Below are 19,025 nucleotides of genomic sequence, written 5' to 3'. Positions count from 1 at the left end.
CCTGCCCCTGAGCTTCTCTCTTCTATCTCTTGTATTCTGTTGGTGATGCTTGTATCTACGGCTCCTTGTCTCTTCCTTTGGTTTTCTATCTCCATGGTTGTGTCCCTTTGTGCTTTCTTTATTTTTTTCTATTTCCATTTTTAAATCCTGCATGGTTTTGTTCAATTCTTTCACCAGTTTGGTTGTGTTTTCTTATAATTCTTTAATGGATTTTTGTGATTCCTCTTTAAGGGCTTCTATTTGTTTACTTGTGTTGTCCTATATTTCTTTAAGGGAGTTATTTATGTCCTTCTTAAACTCCCCCACCATCATCAGAAAACGTAATTTTATATCTAAACCTTGCTTTTCTAGTGTGTTTGGATATCCAGTATTTGCCTTGGTGATAGAACTGGGCTCTGATGATGCCAGGTAGTCTTGGTTTCTGTTGCTTAGGCTCCTGTTCTTGCCTTTCAATATCAGGTTGTCTCTGGTTTAGCTTGTCTTGCTGTCTCTGACAGTGGCTTGACCCTCCTGTAAACCTGTGTGTCAGTGATCCTGGTGACTGGCTTTTAGCTCTGGGAGCAGGCAGATTCCAGAGGGATCCTGCCCCTGACTGCTCCTAGGTCCCTGTGTCCAGAGGGCACTAGGCAGGTTCCTCTTGGGCCTGGAATGTGAGCAGAAGTGGTGGTCTCTCCTGAGCTCTCAGGATTGTCTACACTTCTGAGAGTCCAGCTCTCTCCCTCACAGTATTTGGGTACAGAGAGCTGTGGACCCGGGTCAACTCTGGGCACAGGCAGAAGTCAGAAGGATAGATTCGCAGTTCTTAAGCTGGTTACTAAGGCAGCTTTCCATACTTCACAAAGAAAATTTGAAAGTTACTTAACATAATCTACCTATCTGGGAAAATAGTTTTATTTCCTTTACTTCTAAGTGCATAATAAATTTGTATTGAAGAAGGAGTAAGACAACAATTTTGTGACTTACAATACTGTGATTTCTTTAAGGTTCTGAGACCATTTGTTCAACTGAGAAAAAGAGCAATACTAATTTCTAGCTCGTTACAGTATTTGTGGGTGCATTTATGTACTAATTAATTGTTCTCTGCTCTTGATTATGGGTGTTGCCTGCTTCAAGTTCTTGCTCCTCTTGAATTTTCCACACATATGGAGTATAACCTGGAATTGTAAATTAACCTTTTCTCTTGAGTTCCTTTTTTATACAATGTTTTACCACAACAGAGAAAAAACTAAGACAGAAATTGGAACCAGCAGTGGGGTTGCTGCTGTGATAAACTACCATATGGCTTTGAAGCCTTTGTAACTGTTTTGTAAGAGAAATGAAATAATTTGAAACTTTGGACTAAAACAGTCATTGAATGCTGGAAGCAGAGCTTAACTAACAAAGTGGAAGCTTGGAAGGCAAAAGTTCAGACAGTAGGAACCTAGGTCATATTTCAGAAGGTAAATGAGGATTCTATCAGTAAGTTATATACTGTCCACTTGTGTGACATTTTGATTAAGAAAATGGTTTTTATTTTCACCATGTCCTAAAAAGCTGAATGAAGCTGTGGTTTAAAAGAATAGACTACTGCCAAGGCTCAACCCCCAACCCCCTCAGTGTAGGGAAATGTGAGAGCGGGGAGGTGGGAAGGGGTCGGTGTGTGGGTGGGGGAACATACTCACAGAGAAAGGGGTGGGGAAGATGGGATAGGGGGGTTATGGACAGAAAACTTGGAAAGGGTGTAACATGGGAAATGTAAATAAATAAAAAAACCCATCCAATTAAAAAAGGAAGGGCTAGTTTGATAGAGGAGATTTCAAGACAAAAGAATGTTCAGGCCGTCACTAAGAAAGTATATGTGGTTATTAATGGTATAAGCACCATTAGAGAGAAATCTGCTCTGTGCTGGTTCCATAGAGAAGTTTTTTCTTAGGACCAACACACAGAATGTAGTGCTAAGCTGTGATCCAAGAAGCTAAACTATGTCTCAAAATGGCAGCAGAATCTGGCAAAATCATCTATCTCATGCTGGTTTGAAGGCATGAATATTGTGAGAGTGAGGGAACCATAGATATCACCGGAGGCCAGGAATTATTTGGCAGGGTAGAAATTCCTACAGAGACGTCCTACAGAAAGTCATGATGTGAATTTGTGAAGGTAAAGCCGATGTTGCCCTGCAGACTCCAAAATATTAAAAATAGCAGGACAGTGGGCATCTACTAAGGAGAGATACAGGTGATTTAAGGTGACTATTACTATGGTGAAACATCATGGCCAGAAGTAACTTGGAGAGTAAAGGATTTATTTCACCCACAATTCCATAAAACAGTACATCTCAAAATTAATGAGGGCAGGAACTTACACTGGGCAGAAGCCTGGAGACAAGGGCTGAGACAGAAGTCATAGAGGGATGCTGCTTACTGGTTTGCTTCTTATAGCTTGCTCAGCCTAACTTTCTTATGAAACTCAAGAAACCAGCCCAGGGATGGCACTGCCCACAATAGTCTGGGCCCTCCCACATATGTCACTAATTAATAAAATGCCCTATAGGCTTGCCTACAGATCAATCTTAGGGAGGCATTTTCTCATATGTGGTTCACTCCTCTCAGATTACAAGCTTTTTCAAAGTGACATAAAACTAGCTGCCACACCAGCCTAAGAAACTTGTGTGTATAGCAAGTAGCTTGACTGGAGTAGGGCTACCCAAGCATTTTGGAGTCCAGCTGATCACTTTCCAAGCCCCATATTCCAGATGTGGATCTACCAGATACAATGTTTTCTCTGCTCCACTGGGGATTTAAGCTTTTACTTTTAGTTTAATTATACTTTGCTATGTTCTGATTTTTTACCTTTGAGGAATGATTATTTGTGCTTCTGTGTGTTGGAAGTATGAAGCTCACAGTTAAACAGCTTTTGATTTTTAAAGTATCATATTAAAAGACTATGGAGACTTTTAAACATGGATAGTATTTTACATTTTGAGATAAACATGAGGCAAGAAGGAGATAGTTATATATTAAAAGTGATTGTACAGGAGAGAGCAAAAGCCATTTGAAATGTTTCACGGAATAACTTTGTGAATAAACCTGTAATATTCTGCTTTGTGTAAGAGGAAAAAAGTGAAATAATTATGTGTCAAATTGACAAGAGTTGTGATAGTTGGCTTTAATTATGAATTTGACACAGTCTGGACTCACCTGCTATGGTGGTTTGAAAGATTATAGCCTCAATAGGCTCATATATCTAAATGCTTGATCTCTAATTGCAGAACTGATTGGAAAAAATTAGAAGGTGTGGCATTGTTGGAGGAAATAGATCACTGGGAGTGGATTTTGAAATTTCAAAAGCCCACACTATGCCCAGTCTCTGTCTTTCTGACTGCCTGTCTGTCTGTCTCTATCTGCTGTCTATCTGTCTGTCTGTTTCTCTCTCTGTCTCTCTTTGTCTCTCTCTGTGTCTCTGTCTCTCTCTGTCTCTCTGCCTCTCTCTCTCTCTCTCTCTCTCTCTCTCCCTCTCTCTCTCTCATTCTTTCTCTTTACTGATCAGGATATAAAGCTCTCATGTACAGCTCCATCACTAAGCCTGCCTACTTCCCACTATGATGATCATAAACTAACCTGCCAAAACTTTAAGCAAGCCCCAATTAAATGCATTCTTTTGGGGTTTTGTTTGTTTTGTTTTGTTTTGTCATTCTTTTCATTGATTCTTTGTGAATTTCATCTCCCTATTCCCACTCATCACTCTCATCCCTCCATATCTACACTCCACCCTTGCAACCACCCCCTCCCAAAATAAATAAATAAATAAAAGTAAAAGCAAAACAAAACAAAATCTTGCTATGGATGCTGTGTTGTTGTAGTGAGTCACACAGTACATCCTTTTGCCCAAATGACTTTATGTGTAATTCATTGCAATGAGTTATTGGTCTGGTTTGAGGCTTCTGACTTCTGCTATACTGGACTCTTCTCACAAATCCTGTTGTTGCTCTTTGTCATGGAGATCCTGAAGCTTTGGTTCTGCAGGACTGGTCTCTTCACAAATTCCAGCAGTTAATAGAAAGTGTAGATTGAACTCAAAGTGTAGATGTTGTGATCCAACCCAAAGCCTTGAGTCTGGGCTTGAGTGCTAATTAAGTTATGCAGGCCATCATCCCTTCTTCACCTGAGTCATCAGAGCCAGATTTCTTGGTGTTTCCAGGAATGGTGTGGGACTAGCTCTCCTACTTTCAGCAGCCAGCAAAGAGTGGGACTGGCTCTCCAGCACTCAGGCTCTCTCCTGAGCCCATGCCACCAGAGCCAGCTGTACAGCAATGTCCAGGCAAGACATGTGCCTGCTTTCCTGAATCAAGCAGCTGGTAAAGGGTGAAACAAGCTCTCCCACACCACCCAGGTGAGCGGTGAGAGTCAGTTTCCTGCACCCACGGTACCAGGGCTCTTGCACCCTACCCAGTCAGGACTTTGAAAGGAAAAAGGAGAAAGAAAAGCAGCAGCTCTCCCTCGAACATCAACATGGCTCCTGGAGGCAGCCCAGACCAGGGATGTTCAAATGGCCTTTGATAGTAACATGGGCTAAGGATGAAGTTAAAGATCAAGTGGAACATTGCCTAATTTGTGAATATTACTCTTGCTGAAATAAGCTTTGTTACATTTAGCCCATCTCAGATAGTTCTTCAAGCCTATCTTCTACCTTCCAGCATGTAACCTGGGTAATTCGCCAACAAGACTCTACTTAATCTACAAAAAGGAGTGGTTATTGTTGTCATATCTTATAATAGTCTTTTTTTTTTTTTGGTTCTTTTTTTTCCGGAGCTGGGGACCGAACCCAGGGCCTTGCGCTTCCTAGGTAAGCGCTCTACCACTGAGCTAAATCCCCACCCCCCATAATAGTCTTTTAAGGATTAAATTATACAAAGTATAGCATCTTGCAAAAACTCATCTTTACATCATTATTAATAAATACAATACTTCATTAGTAGACTGACTAGATACAACTAGTATCTACAAGTAGACTCCAAGATACTACTTAGAGAAACGTGAATTTGATAATTTTCTCTTCTTTAAGTTCCATAAGCAATAAAGGGTGTATGTCCAAACAGACTATTAACTTTGAGCATGTATTTATTATTCTGAACACAGAGCTTTCCTTTTATACAATGTTATTTTTCCACTTACATGAAAATCAAAATAGGCAATTGCTTCCAATCTGTTTGGAACACTTTCTTTTATATTAAGAATTCCCCAATTCATCTGAGTTTTAGAATAGTAGATGGCAACTCTAAAAAACCATTACAATGACACCTAAAATATATTTTCATCAACCAATTTAATCAGGCTAGCTCTTAGAATTGTCTGAGGAATTATTTGTGGACTACTGATAACACTACCCACACTGAGAACTGCCTCCTCACCACATCTCAACTCACGCAAGCTATGCAGTCTTATTTAGTATATAGTATATATAGTATATAGAACCCAGGAAGCTCCACAAAGTGAAAAAAATTCAACTCTTGCATTGAATATAAGTTGCTTCTTAGAGCTAATGCTTAGACTTCTAACATTTTGGCTGAGTCTAGATCTGCTATAGATGTATACCAAGAATAATCAATTATTCTAAGATTGCGAAATAAAAGGGGAAACTGTGGGTTAGAATGTCATGTATTAGCACTTATTTTTTAAACACATCTGGCAGTGATTTTTCTGGTGACTAATGTCTTTGAATCATGAGAAAGGCCCCATGTAAATCAGGTTGCCATTAAGTAGTCCAAAAGTAGAAAAGAGAACTTTCTAATGATCTAATCAAGCAAGTGGCTGCCACTGGGCTGATTACAAGTATTAGTATAAGCATGACATACAAATGTTTTCTTTTTCTCTCTAAGATCTGTAAATAGCACATAGGCAGGCTAGGAATCTTCTGAAATGGCAATTAAGGTATGCTGAGAAAGCTACACATTGCTCTGTGTACTGGCACACTTTGGTAGGAAAACTCTCTCCTTCTTTGGAATCAGACATTCGCCATGCTTGTTATTAAGTCACTGCATTTTCAAGAACCTATTGAGGTGGCCTACATCTCAGCAGCATAGTTACTTTAGGAAACAAGAAAATCAGGACTCTTTGCACTCAAGTATTAGGAAAATGTCCTCTGTCCTGGCTAATTTTATGTCAACTTGATACAAGCTAGAATCATCAGAGAGGCTGGAGTCTTGATTGAGAAAATGCCTCTATAAAATTACATCAGACAAATATAGATTGAAATTCCAGAATTTCTATGACCCTAGAGGACCCTGATTAAAATAGCAGCAGAAAGGCAAAACCTACCAAGTGATAATAAAATATAAAAAGGAGAAAAAAAATTACATCAGACTACAGGCAAGCCTGTAGAGCATTTTCTTAGTGACTGGTGAAAGAGGACCCAACCCATTGTGGGCAATCCCATTCCTGTTCTGGTGGGCCTGGATTCTATGAGAATGTTGGCTGAACAAGCAAGTGAGTAGCACCCCTCTATGTCCTCTGTATCAGCTCTTGCCTCCAGGTTCCTGCCCTGTTTGGTTCCTGCCCTGACTTTCCTCCCCAACTTGGTTTTTGGACATGGTATTTCATTACAGCAATAGAAACCCTAAGTCATTCTCCTATGCAATAGAATAATAGAGTCACAATTGTTGACATGGACAGAGCCTTGTCAAGGACCCCAGTGTCTCAGTCCCATGCAAGTCTCAACACCTGCCCCCAAACTAGGCTCAGTGGCTTAGAAAAGCCTTCATTGGGTTCAAGTGCAAATGCTGACAGTACATGTAGAAAATGTCCACCACAGCTGCCTTCCCTCAAACAAATTACAGCCTGAAGACTGACCCCCTCCAGACACTATCCCTACTGAAATTAGCTAAGCCTGCCTCCTTGTTCAGCTCTGTATAACAAACCTATCTCCTTGTTTACCTGTAATAATTCTTTGTTCAGTTTTAAACAATAACCTCATCTTCCTATTCAACTGCATATAATAAACAAGCTGAGCTTCTGGGTTGCTACAACTCCTCCATCAGAGAGCCCAGATCAATCAATCATCACCTTTTTATATGTGTGTCTGTCATTTCTTCATCATCCCTTGTGATGGGAACCAAGTAGAGCAAGGACTTGGCAGTTCTCTGTATCTATGCCATCTACCAATAGAGGACTCATTAGCCTAGCACCATATTCAAGTTTGAATAGCTGTGGCTACAGAAAAGTTACTGCTGGTGATGACTAAAAGTCTCTGAGACGCCTGGGTTGGTACAAGTTCTGCATTTGACTTCAATAGAAGTTACAAAGTGATTTGTAGAAACCTCCTCCAAGGGGACCCTGGATGGAGAAAAGTGAGATAGTGATGGCTGCTACTTTAAAACCTCACAGGAGGACAGGTGCTAAACACCAAGCACCAAGCACCAAGTACTGGGGCCTCAACAGTAAGCTGAGTGGTGGAATATTTTTCTTTTCATTTCTAGGGAGTCAACCCAGAATGCTCAGCTAGTGAGAAATAGCAGGTCTTCTGTTTTATGATGGCTATTTTTTTAAATCTATCTCTGGAATGACTTCTTCTGAATGAGTGGGTAACTTGAACCATTAACATACACTGAAATTTTAAAGTAAAACTTTATAAAGTGACTGAAAATGGTCCAAGGCACCATTTCTCTCATCTGTGCACGCTCTGGGAATCTTAGATCAAAAGTCCTCACTATCCCCACCAGCCTTAGCCTTCATAGCTAGGTGATGACCTTGGAATAAGTGTCACTTCAAAGCCTTTGTGTGCATCTGGTTCTCACGTCTGGGTACCTATTGTGATGTCTGACCCTATTGTACATTACTGCGAAATCTACTCTTGTTAAGTGCAATTTGATTTTTTAAAAACCAAATTCTAAAACCATTTCTTATCTAACTTTTAACTAAGGCAAGGCTGCTGTCCTGAGAGCTGGACCCTCCAGTTTCATGTGGAGATCTTAAGCATCACCCCAGAGTTGAGTTGCTCTTGAGTCCTCTGTCTCTCGAGGCACGGGGGTTTGTTGTGACTTTGTTGTTTTTGAGGGGTGCTCAATAATAAAGACAAAACACTGACAGTTTGAGTTCCCTTTCTCTTCACAGTAATAATATCCACCTTCTTAAAGGTCAAATCCACATAGTGGACCCAATGCAGCCAGCAGATATAGGCATCTCAGCTCTGTTTGCTTTGGAAAGTCCAAATGGAAAATAAAGTCCAGGCCTCACTGAAGCTTCTCTGCCCCATTTTTCTTAGACAAAGAGAAGGTGATGACTGATTGAACTAAATAAGGTTGAGACATCTGGTCTACCTCATGTCATTTTTTTTTCCTAATCAAGGGCCACGATTTTATGACAGAAAAGAAAAATAAAAGCTTTATGTTACAATGAATGTTGTAACACACAATGTAATAAAGAAAGAGGATATCCAAATCTCTATTTAAACTCAAGATTCTATTATTAGTAGGGGTTTTTAATGCCAAGATAACCACATTAGTATTACACCCAGAAAACTCCATTGTCAGGGAAGAAGTGACTAACACTAGATTCAATATGATATCAGATGCAGAAATAACTTCATAGCTGTGAGTGTAGCCCACAGGTAGGATGCTTGTATAAGATGCACAAGTCCAAGATTTCATTACTAGTGCTGGAAGAAAGGAAGTAATTCTTCAGAAAAATAAATCACTGAACCACAGAGATGGCTCAGTTAATGACATCTGCCACCAAACCTGACAACTTAAGTTTGATCCTCGGGTGGAAGAAAAGAACCAAGTCCTACAAGTTACTTTCAGACCTTCATACACAAGCCATGGTACACACACACACACACACACACACACACACACACACAATATATATATATATATATATATGTATATATATACACACAAAATTTTAAATGTATTTATTATAAATATATATAATGACTTTTAATTAAAAAATTAGTTATAAATCAGTCTGGAGGTTCTTCAGAAAATTGGACATAGTACTACCTAAGGACCCAGCTATACCACTCCTGGGCATATACCCAAAAGATGCTTCAATATATAAAAAAGACAGATGTTCCACTATATTCAAAGCAGCCTTATTTATAATAGCCAGAAGCTAGAAAGAATCCAGATGCCCTTCAACAGAGGAATGGATACACAAAATGTGGTTCATTTACACAATGGAGTACTACTCAGCTATTAAAAACAATGACTTCATGAAATTCATAGGCAAATTGGATGGAACTAGAAAATATCATCCTGAGTGAGGTAACCCAATCACAGAAAAGCACACATGGTATGCACTCATTGATAAGTGGCTATTAGCCCAAATGCTTGAATTATCCTAGATGCATAGAACAAATGAAACTCAAGACGGTTGATCAGAATGTGAATGCTTCACTCCTTCTTTAAAAGGGGAAAAAGAATACCCTTGGCAGGGAAGAGAGAGGCAAAGATTAAAACAGAGACAGAAGGAACACCCATTCAGAGCCTGCTCCACATGTGGCCCATACATATACAGCCACCCAATTAGACAAGATGGATGAAGCAAAGAAGTGCAGGCCGACAGGAGCCGGATGTAGATCTCTCCTGAGAGACACAGCCACAATACAGCAAATACAGAGGTGAATGCCAGCAGCAAATCACTGAACTGAGAACAGGACCCCCGTTGAAGGAATCAGAGAAAGAACTGGAAGAGCTTGAAGGGTCTTGAGACCCCATATGAACAACAATGCCAAGCAACCAGAGATTCCAGGGACTAAGCCACTACCTAAAGACTATACATGGACTGACCCTGGACTCTGACCTCATAGGTAGCATTGAATATCCTAGTAAGATCACCAGTGTAAGGGGAAGCCCTGGGTCCTGCTAAGACTGAACCCCCAATGAACGTGATTGTTGGGGGAGGGCGGCAATGGGGGGAGGATGGGGAGAGGAACACCCATAAAGAAGGGGAGTGGGAGGGGTTAGGGGGATGTTGGCCCGGAAACCGGGAAAGGGAATAACACTCGAAATGTAAATAAGAAATACTCAAGTTAATAAAAAAAAAAAAAAAAGAAAAGAAAATATCATCCTGAGTGAGGTAACTCAATCACAATAAAACACACATGGTATGCACTCACTGACAAGTGCATATTAGCCCAAAAGTTTGAATTATCCAAGCTACAATTCACTGACCACATGAAGCTCAAGAAGAAGAACCAAAGTGCAGATGCTTCAGTCCTTCTTAAGAGGGGGAACAAAAATATTGATAGGAGGAGATGTGGAGACAGTTTGGAGCAGAGATTGAAGCAATGGTCATTCAGAGCCTGCCCCACCTGAGGATCCAGCCGATATACATACAACCACCAAGACTAGATAGGATTGATAAAGCTAAGAAGTGCATGCTGGCAGGAACCTGATATAGCTTTCTCCTGAGAGTCTCTGCAAGAGTATGACAAATACAGAGGTGAATGCTAGCAGAAAACCACTGAACTAAGAATGGGGTCCCCACTGGAGGAGTTAGAGAAAGTATTGAAGGAGCCGAAGGGCTTGCCACCCCATAAGAACAACAATACCAACCAACCAGAGCTCCCAGGGACTAAACCCAAAGAGTACGCATGGACAGACCCATGGCTCCAGCTGCATATGTAGCAGAGAGTGGCCTTGTGGAGCACCAATGGGAGGAGAAGCCTTGGTCCGGCCAAGGCTGGACCCCCCACCCCAATGTAGGGGAATGTCAAGGTGGGGAGGCAGGAAAGGGTGGGTGTTTGGGGGTGAAAACTCTCATAGAAGAAAGGTGAGGGAGGTGGAATAGGGGGTTTATGGACAGAAAAGTGGGAAAGGGGATTACATTTGAAATGTAAATAAAAAATATGCAATTAAAAAAAGAAGTTAATAAACACTGAAAAAATAAAATATGATAAACATTAATAATTGAAAAATGAATGTTGAATAAAAACGTTAAGGGAAAAAGAAGAAAAAAATAGTTATTTTAAAGCCAAAAACGGCATGTTGAAGTAACACACATTCTGACACTGCTAACCCACTATGAATGACCACCTGGAAAACGTCAACTGTTCCTGCTGACTACCTGTGTGCTGGTCCATTTCTTGCAAGTGGTAGACGTTAAATACACTAAGGTATATAGGAGTCTAAATATTAGGATGCATAGAGGAATCCCAGCTCTCAGGAGACAGAGTACTGAGGATTGATCAGGAGTTCAAGCACAGCCTGAGCTACATAAGGAGACATTGTCTCAAAAACCAAAGTTAGACTGAGGAAGAGACAATTCTGGGCTCCTGGGCTGTATTCTGATCCACTTTTCAGTAACTGGTGATAGTGACGCAGATAAACACTGTACAGTTGATTTATTTTCCCCCTGCCGAGCCCATTTTCTAAAAGTACTTTCATCCTTCAATACTCTAACAATAATATAATTTTGTTAAGTTCCAGACAAAAATATGAGTTAAAGATTAATTCAGTGTCAAAATTTCACAGACAGCACACTGAAATCCAGACAGTTCATTGACATGCCTAGGGCCACACAAATAATGTTCAGCAAAATTTGAATTCTAATTTCAAAGGTTGGGTGACTTTAATTAAAGTGTTAACAAAGTGATTTTATCTCATTAATTAGTTATTGATCCAATAAGAATGAGTAGTCCCTGTCATTGAGATAGGCAGCCAAATGGGTCTAGCCTAAGTTATTAAAAAAAAAAAAACACATTACAGTTTCCAAATTTGACCAACAAACTCAAACATCTGAGCAGATCCCTAGGTCACCTCTTCACTTAGAACTGGGCTTTCCCTCTGTTTCCCAGTTCATGTTTACAAAGTGGAAAAAAAAGGTTATATTTAGCACAATGACACAATCACCTTTCAACTGGAGAGATGAGTTAAATATTATGAGGATAGATTCTGTTGTAAACTGAGTTGGATCTTCCAAATAGATGGATGCCCCAGCCACCAGTGTCTATCAGTATGAACTTGTCTGGAAAATTAATATCTTTAAATGATCAAGTAAATGAAGCCATTAGAGTCACTAGTGCCTAATCCCATGTCTGGTGCTCTTATAAGAAGAGAAAACTTTAACAAACCCCCTGAGAGAAAGCTGTGTGAAGACTGGAGCTTGATGTCATAAACCAAGGAGCTCTCCCAAGTTGAGAACACCAGGGCTGAAAGAGATAATGCAAATATGACACCTCCTGACACTTAGGGGTGAACAATCAGGTCCCCAGTCTTGAGAGGAATTCATAACACAACTCTCATGGTGTAGATCAGGCCCTAAGCATGACAGCCTGAGTGCAATTCCTGGAACCTACATGGTAAGAGGATAGAACTGACTTTTGTAGGTTGTCCTCTGACCTCCACACATACTGTGACATGTGTAGGAGAGGGCACATATACAAAATAAATATTTTTAATGTAAACATTTTGTGAAAGATTTTGAGACTCTTCTTAAATGTCTCAAATATTGATGGTCACATTAAGTTGGCCCTTTCCCTACAATTCTGTGACAGCCCCCATGCATTTAGCACATGTGGACATCAGTATTAGTTAATTTTCTTTATATGTGTCTGTGAATAAAATACATGACTTTAGGAAGGGTTGATTTTGTTAAGGGCCTACGGGTGCTATCCACCGAGCAGAGAAGCCATGGTGGTGGGAGTGTGAGGTAGCAGATCACATTGTGTCCAGTCCAGGAAGCAGAGAATAATGAATGCAACTCATTTTCTTCTTTGTATTCAACCTGAGAAAGCCACCACTCACTACTGTCTACAATGAAAGTGGCTCTTCCACCTGCAATGAACCCAGCCTGGGAACTCCTTCACTGACACCTGGATGTCTGTCTCCTAGGTGATTCTAGATCCTGTCACCTTTCTCTCTCCATCATCATCTCCTCCATATGTCTGAACATCTCTGCTAATTAATAATATTATTCATTCTGTAAGTAAACCAGATACTGGCAAGAGCACCAGAGATCGTTCGACTGCCTGAGCCGAATAGCCGCAGGCACCAAACCCAAACACTATTGCTGATGCCAAAAAGTGCTTGCTGATAGGAGCCTGGTATGCTGTCCCCTGAGAGGCTGTGCTAGAGGTTGACTAATACTGATGCTCGCAAGTCAACCATCGAACTGAGCATGTGAACCCCAGTGGAAGAATTAGGGGAAGGACTGAAGGAGCTGAAGAGATTTGCAACTCCATAGGAAGAACATAATATCAACCAACCAGACCCCACACACACACAAAGCTCCCAGGGACTAAACCACCAATCAAAGAGTACACATGAAGGGACCCATGGCTCCAGCTGCATATGTAGTAGAGGATGGCCTTATCTGGCATCAACGGTAGGGAGGCCTTTAGTCCTGTGGAGTCTTGATGCCCAAGTGTAGAAGAATGCTAAGGTGGTGAGAATAAAATCAGAACCAAGAAGCAACAGTGAAATTGCCCTTTTTGAGTATCAAAAATTCCAGCATTCAAATGAACTGTAGGAAAATCAGGTAACCCCCAGTGATAATGAGTCCTGCCTGCTGCCAGAACTTCCATGTTCCTCAGATGGCTCTGTCTCACTGGGACCGGCACCAGAGCCCAAGCCTATGCCCTGAGAGCTCCCCCCATTACACTTTAAGCCCTGGGAACTCTCTTATCTTTTAGTGATTTCTACTGCAACTGCCAGACTCCAGGTTTTATCCCACCACCAAATCAAAAGTGCTCTGAGCTCAGCTATGAGATGCCAATAAAACCACAGTTCATACTAGGAAAAAATAGTTTACCAGCCATAGATGTCCTAAGAGGAACTAGGGCATCACCAGGTAGGCAGGTTACACTTGAGTGACATGATTCCAGTGCTGAGGGGTGCAGGTTACGTGAGGGAGTTATTCACTCCCCTTAAGACAGAAAAGTATGTGGTTTTCGGGTGATGTGGAAAGTGCCTACTCACAGACGTATCTGTAGATTTCCATCCTATTTTAGGAAGGTGACAAAAGACAGAGCCATGCTCCTAAAATCACAGAAAGAACAGATGTCCACCAACGCAGTTATGGCTATGGAAGGCAGGTTGCATACTACCCTCATAGCCCTCAGCACAAAGGGTCTTAACACCAACTAGAGAATAATCAGAAACACGGTACCTGTGCTGTTGATGGTGGTGCTATTTCCCCCTCACAGTATCTGCAGTGATTTGAATGAGAATGTCCACCTAGACTCTGGCATAGAAAAACCTGGTTCCCAATTGGTGGTGCTGTTTTGTGAGGTCTAGGAGATATGGACTTGTTGGAAGAAATATGTCATTAGGAGAGAACTTTGAGGTCTCAGTGCCTCACTTCAGAACAAGTTTGTTCTCTGCCTCTTACCTATGGCTCAAGATGTGAGCCAGACCCCAGCATTCTGCTCCTTCTTCCTTCTCTGTCTGCTCTGCCATCCTGGATTATCACGCTCTGGAACTCTTTCTGCCTTTAAGTTGCCTCAGTTGTGTGCTGTTTGACCACAGCAATAGAAAGGTAACCATCTACTGACTCCAAGTGGAAAAACACAACAATGCTGACATTGCCAGAACTCTACAGGCTGATTGCTGAAGCATCAGACTAGCCAGAGTTCCAGTTCTTTGATGGGCCTGCCTCCTTGATGTGCCTCAGATTTCCTCGACCTCCAAGAGTCCTTCAAGTTGGGTCACAGTAAGTTTCCTTCCAATGACACAAGAACATACCAACGAGTGCAAAGTCCAGAGAACTTAATGCCACTTGTGAGTGCTGGCCCTTCTTACACATGTACCTTTCTTCCTAAGGAAGTAGGTTCCCTCACACTCGGAAGGTGGGTCTCACAGGGGAGTGAAAGCACCGTCAGCATCCCTGCACTCTCAGTTCTCACCAAGTCCATTTTGTGCCTGTGGGCTCAGGTTCTACAACACTTAGAGACCTTCCTGTGGGAATCAGCATGCCACAGCCTTAGTAGGAGTCTCTCTGGACTACTGGACTATGTCTGTGTTACTTAAATGTTTCCCTTAATTTTTTTCAGAGACAACTTTCTCTACCATAGGTGAATCTTATCACATCTTCAAGACTGCAACCTCTGACCTGCCTGGAAACTTCAGGTGTGAATTACACAGTTGTTTAAATAAAACCCAATCATCTGTCTTCTGGTGAAAAATGCTTTCACCAGAAGTAGAGTAGTGCTTTCTCTACTTCTGCATATGAATTCTACTATAAGAAGAAATCAATGCCAGGCATTGTGACACAAACCTGGCACTTAAAAGGCTGAGATAAGAGGATGGTAAATTGATGGCAAGCCTAGGCTATACAGTAAAAGCCTGTGATGAGAAAGATGAGTACTGATCATTTGAATAATGTGGACACTCCCGAATCTGGCTTGGATGAAACTCCTTCATACTTGACTATAAGGACTGTGAACTAAAAATGCTAGAAAAGGAAACCTAGAAAAATCAAACCTATGCTGAAGTTTCTACAAGATTGACTAACCGATTAGATCATGATTGTGGAGAATTAGTGTTCCAACTCAGAGTCAAATTATCTTGAGTGCTCTGCAGCTCTCTTTGTAGCTAGCTACCCCTTGCCCATCTCTGACTCTTGCCTCATACCTTTTGGACCATTAAGTAAACCTTCCAGAATTCAGTTACCCACCAGTAGTTTCCATGAACCCAAAGGCTAAAAATGTCACCAGACAGCACTTGTAGCCTATAGCAAAGATTCCCCAATTTTTTGTAGCCCATCTACCTGATGTTGCCACTGCTAATGTTTTTGAAAAGAGCCTTGATTTATGACTTTATTTTGTCCTATAAACATTAAAAAAATCCACATTGAAACATGGTATTCAGGGTAGCTTAAATACATGTTCCCCAGCCATGATTATTTTCATTCCTCTTTCATAGTACTCCCACTGAGGATAGTATTGTACATGTAACGGTATGGTATTTATTTGCATATTTTTAGGTCTATAATTAATTGAAAAGTAGGTTCATCAATCAATGGTTGTCTTACAGATTACTCTAGCAATATTTATTGTTGATTCTTCTTCTGTTTAATATATAACCTGAGGCTTTATTTACTTGAGATATATGTAAAACTCATTGACTATCAGTGCAAGAGAAATATGTTCAGTATATAGTATCTGCCTGTAGGAAGTATTTTAACTAAGGAATAAAGATTAAATATTAAAACAATCATTTGAGTAGATAAATTCAACACAAATGGAACCAGTGTGAAAGTAAGCCAGTTTGCACCACTAATTTAAAAATCACAGTTGGCACTTCTAGTCTGTTAATCATCTACAATATCTTCTCTGTGAACTTTGCCAGTTAGCCACTGCCTGCTGAATGACACCAGTGTGGCCCTGTACTACACTGGTACAATCTCCACAGTGAAAGTATCCAGGTCTCTATTGAGAATACCAGTCTCTATGGGTGACACTGATCTCATGTTATGTTGCTATTATATGAATCTAAGCTACTAAATAAATATAAACAGAAACTAAACCCTGATTGCCATGGTGCCCATGGCAAGTAATTTAAATAATGACATTGTTGACTCTGAATCTGAGTTTACAGTGTAATATAAATAAGCTCTGTTTCAACAAAAAGGGAGAGAGGTGTGGGATGGCATATTTTTGTGACAATATTGAGCCATTAACTGAAAACTTATTAAATAAAGTAAGGAATTTGGAGTTTGTTAAGAAGCTCAATTTATAGAAGATTTTTGGATTTAGTTTGCTTTCAGGCTGTAGCTGAACTGACAGACTGTCTGTCAGGGTCCTGTAGCTCAACAACACAGACCAACATCACATCCTTCTACTGTGTGACTGCTTCCATCGGCAGACATCTCTATAAGTATCCAGAAGTTATGGTTCCTGGAAGGTGTCTCCTATCTCCAAGGACTAGAGGAGAACACAGCAAGCCAGTATTTACCGTCCCTATATAGAAGCCATTTCTAGGCTCGCAGAGATGGCGCCAATGTTCCCCATTTGAGAGTCTCCCTGCTTGGACAACCTCACCATGTCAATTAAACAAATAGGAATCTATCTGATGGTTAGCGAACTAAACTGCCAAATTTCTTAATAAATTATCCATGTGCTAACTTTTACATAAGTTACATATGATAAGTGGCCTAAAGAAGGTTTTCTGAACAAGTGAGAAATCCTGCCTTCTATTCAGAAGTCATAGGCACCAGGGACATTCTTCTCATAAGAGACAGGTGATCCGTAATACACACATCACTGAGCCAGGTACCAGAGGGGCTCTGGCCTGCATCTTTCTGGTGCCTACTCAAAGACTTTTGGCCTCTCTCCACAATGGAAAGGCTATGGAGGATTCAGTGGATTCCTAACACTCCTTCCAACACCAATGTTCTAAAAGCATGTGTAATGGTTGGTGCCATAATCAGAGCAACCAGGAACTCAAATGAAAATAGTTTCCTTTTGACCTTGTGAGAACCTAAAGCATATCATTTAGATCTCATTGGATTCCACTGGTCCTGAGAGAGCGTAGGTGCTCACTCCCACTCAAAAAGACAGAGGAACAATCCGAATCAGTCCTGTGACTCCACATCTACAATCACTGGCAATTCCCTGAGGCTTCTTTTTATCTAGACACAGCTGCGGATTCAAAGACATTGATGACATTGACAACTTGATTATTACTAATTAGACATGTAAACTGCGATACCAATATGAGAAATGACTCTCATTCAAGTTACAAACCACAAAGCCATACATAACTTTCTCTGTTAATTGGGAGCAGAGGTTTTAAACATGTCCTCTCTGTACTCATTTCATATATATTGGACCTGGCCCTTCTGAAGCCTATAATAGTCATCCTTTATGAGACCATCTTCATCTATCCATCCTGTCCACCCCACCATGGACTGCTGTGGCATTTCCTGCTGTGATTCATAAATACCAATGGGTTAGTGAAAACCTAGAGCTGATCACATTGGTTTGTCTTGCTTGAGTAGTTCCATAAGATCCTTAGGGTATCCCAAGTCCCCTTCATAATCCACATGCTATTCCCCATGAAGGTATTTATCTAAATTCTCTCAAAGTTAAAATATATTTAAAAGACATACAGAAAAAAATGCTTCACAGAAAAAAATAAGGACTACCGTTTCCCATAATAACCAAGACCAGCACTGAGCAGCTTAGCCTTGGCTGCTTCTGTCCCTTTCTTTGGCAGACCTTCTAAACCATTCAGCGGTCTTCTACGTTAAGTGAATTTACAGATAGCCTCCCATTCTAAAGCCTATTTATAAGATGTTGTGTTAGCTTCCATTCCCTGCCAAAAATAAAAAGACAAGAAGAAATAAAACACAGTTTACCTTCAATGTCTCAAGCATATGCAGAAATCCCTGTGTTGCATCAAGAGAAGAATCTGGACCAAAGGCTGAGCTTGCTATAAGACTGTCCTGTCTGTGATGGGAAGAAGTCGTGTTTGCATGGTCAACAGTGTTTCCTACAGCAACAGCAAACAGTTCACATGACCCACAAGGCAAGCACTGGCACAGAATGATCCTGGCTGGGACACATGACCGTTGTTATAGGGCAATGAGTACAGTCCTCTCCCTCTGAGTAAGGAATGTTGAGAGTACTGCAGATAAATTAGACACAAAATAACCCACTTTGTTATTTTTCTATTTAACCAGTCTTTTGTGGCAGGTCATGTAGTGTGGCATGGAGTCAACGAAACATTTTACTTCATTTTGAAGTAATTATTTTCAACAGCTGCTTGGGGGAACTGTGTGGTAATCTAGTTGAACACAAAGAATGGGGGTCATGAGCCCATAAATAAGCAAATTGATTGAACTACCCCACTTTCTTTAATTAAGAACCTAGGAAAAGACAACTTCTTCCTTCCAAGAATTCAGAGGCCTAATGCTGTAGTAAGAACTATGAATATGCATGTGTTAATCATGTGATTTACCAGAAAAACCAACTCTAATATTTCTGGCCAAATTTAAAGCAAGCTTTATTAAATATTAAATACTACAAAGAGTTGGGCTTCCGTCAGAACCATTCCCGTGAATTCCTTATCTGAGAATGGCCTTGAGCCACATGTTGCAGGGGTATAT

At 40.7% G+C, this 19,025-nt stretch overlaps 1 protein-coding gene across 13 annotated transcripts in view; it reads right to left on the bottom strand.

The window, feature by feature from the left end:
• The window catches only part of Rp1 (RP1, axonemal microtubule associated), a 362,732-nt gene extending 344,310 nt beyond the window's left edge, over positions 1-18,422 (bottom strand). For 6 of the 13 annotated variants that reach the window (XM_087551018.1, XM_087551019.1, XM_087551021.1 and 3 more), the window contains exon 1: positions 18,276-18,422. Coding sequence is in view for 7 of the 13 variants with exons in the window: in XM_087551020.1 (XP_087407146.1) it covers positions 18,276-18,293 (18 nt within the window). In the remaining 6 variants the exon portion in view is untranslated. The remainder of the gene's footprint in view (positions 1-18,275) is intronic. The other 7 variants (XM_087551020.1, XM_087551022.1, XM_087551024.1 and 4 more) reach the window with 2 other exon arrangements.
• Between the last annotated feature and the right edge of the window lie 603 nt (positions 18,423-19,025).

Source organism: Rattus norvegicus, chromosome 5, assembly GCF_021556685.1.
Source record: "Rattus norvegicus strain SHRSP/BbbUtx chromosome 5, alternate assembly SHRSP_T2T, whole genome shotgun sequence".
NCBI lineage: Eukaryota > Metazoa > Chordata > Mammalia > Rodentia > Muridae > Rattus > Rattus norvegicus.
This window is presented reverse-complemented; position numbering and strand designations above follow the sequence as displayed.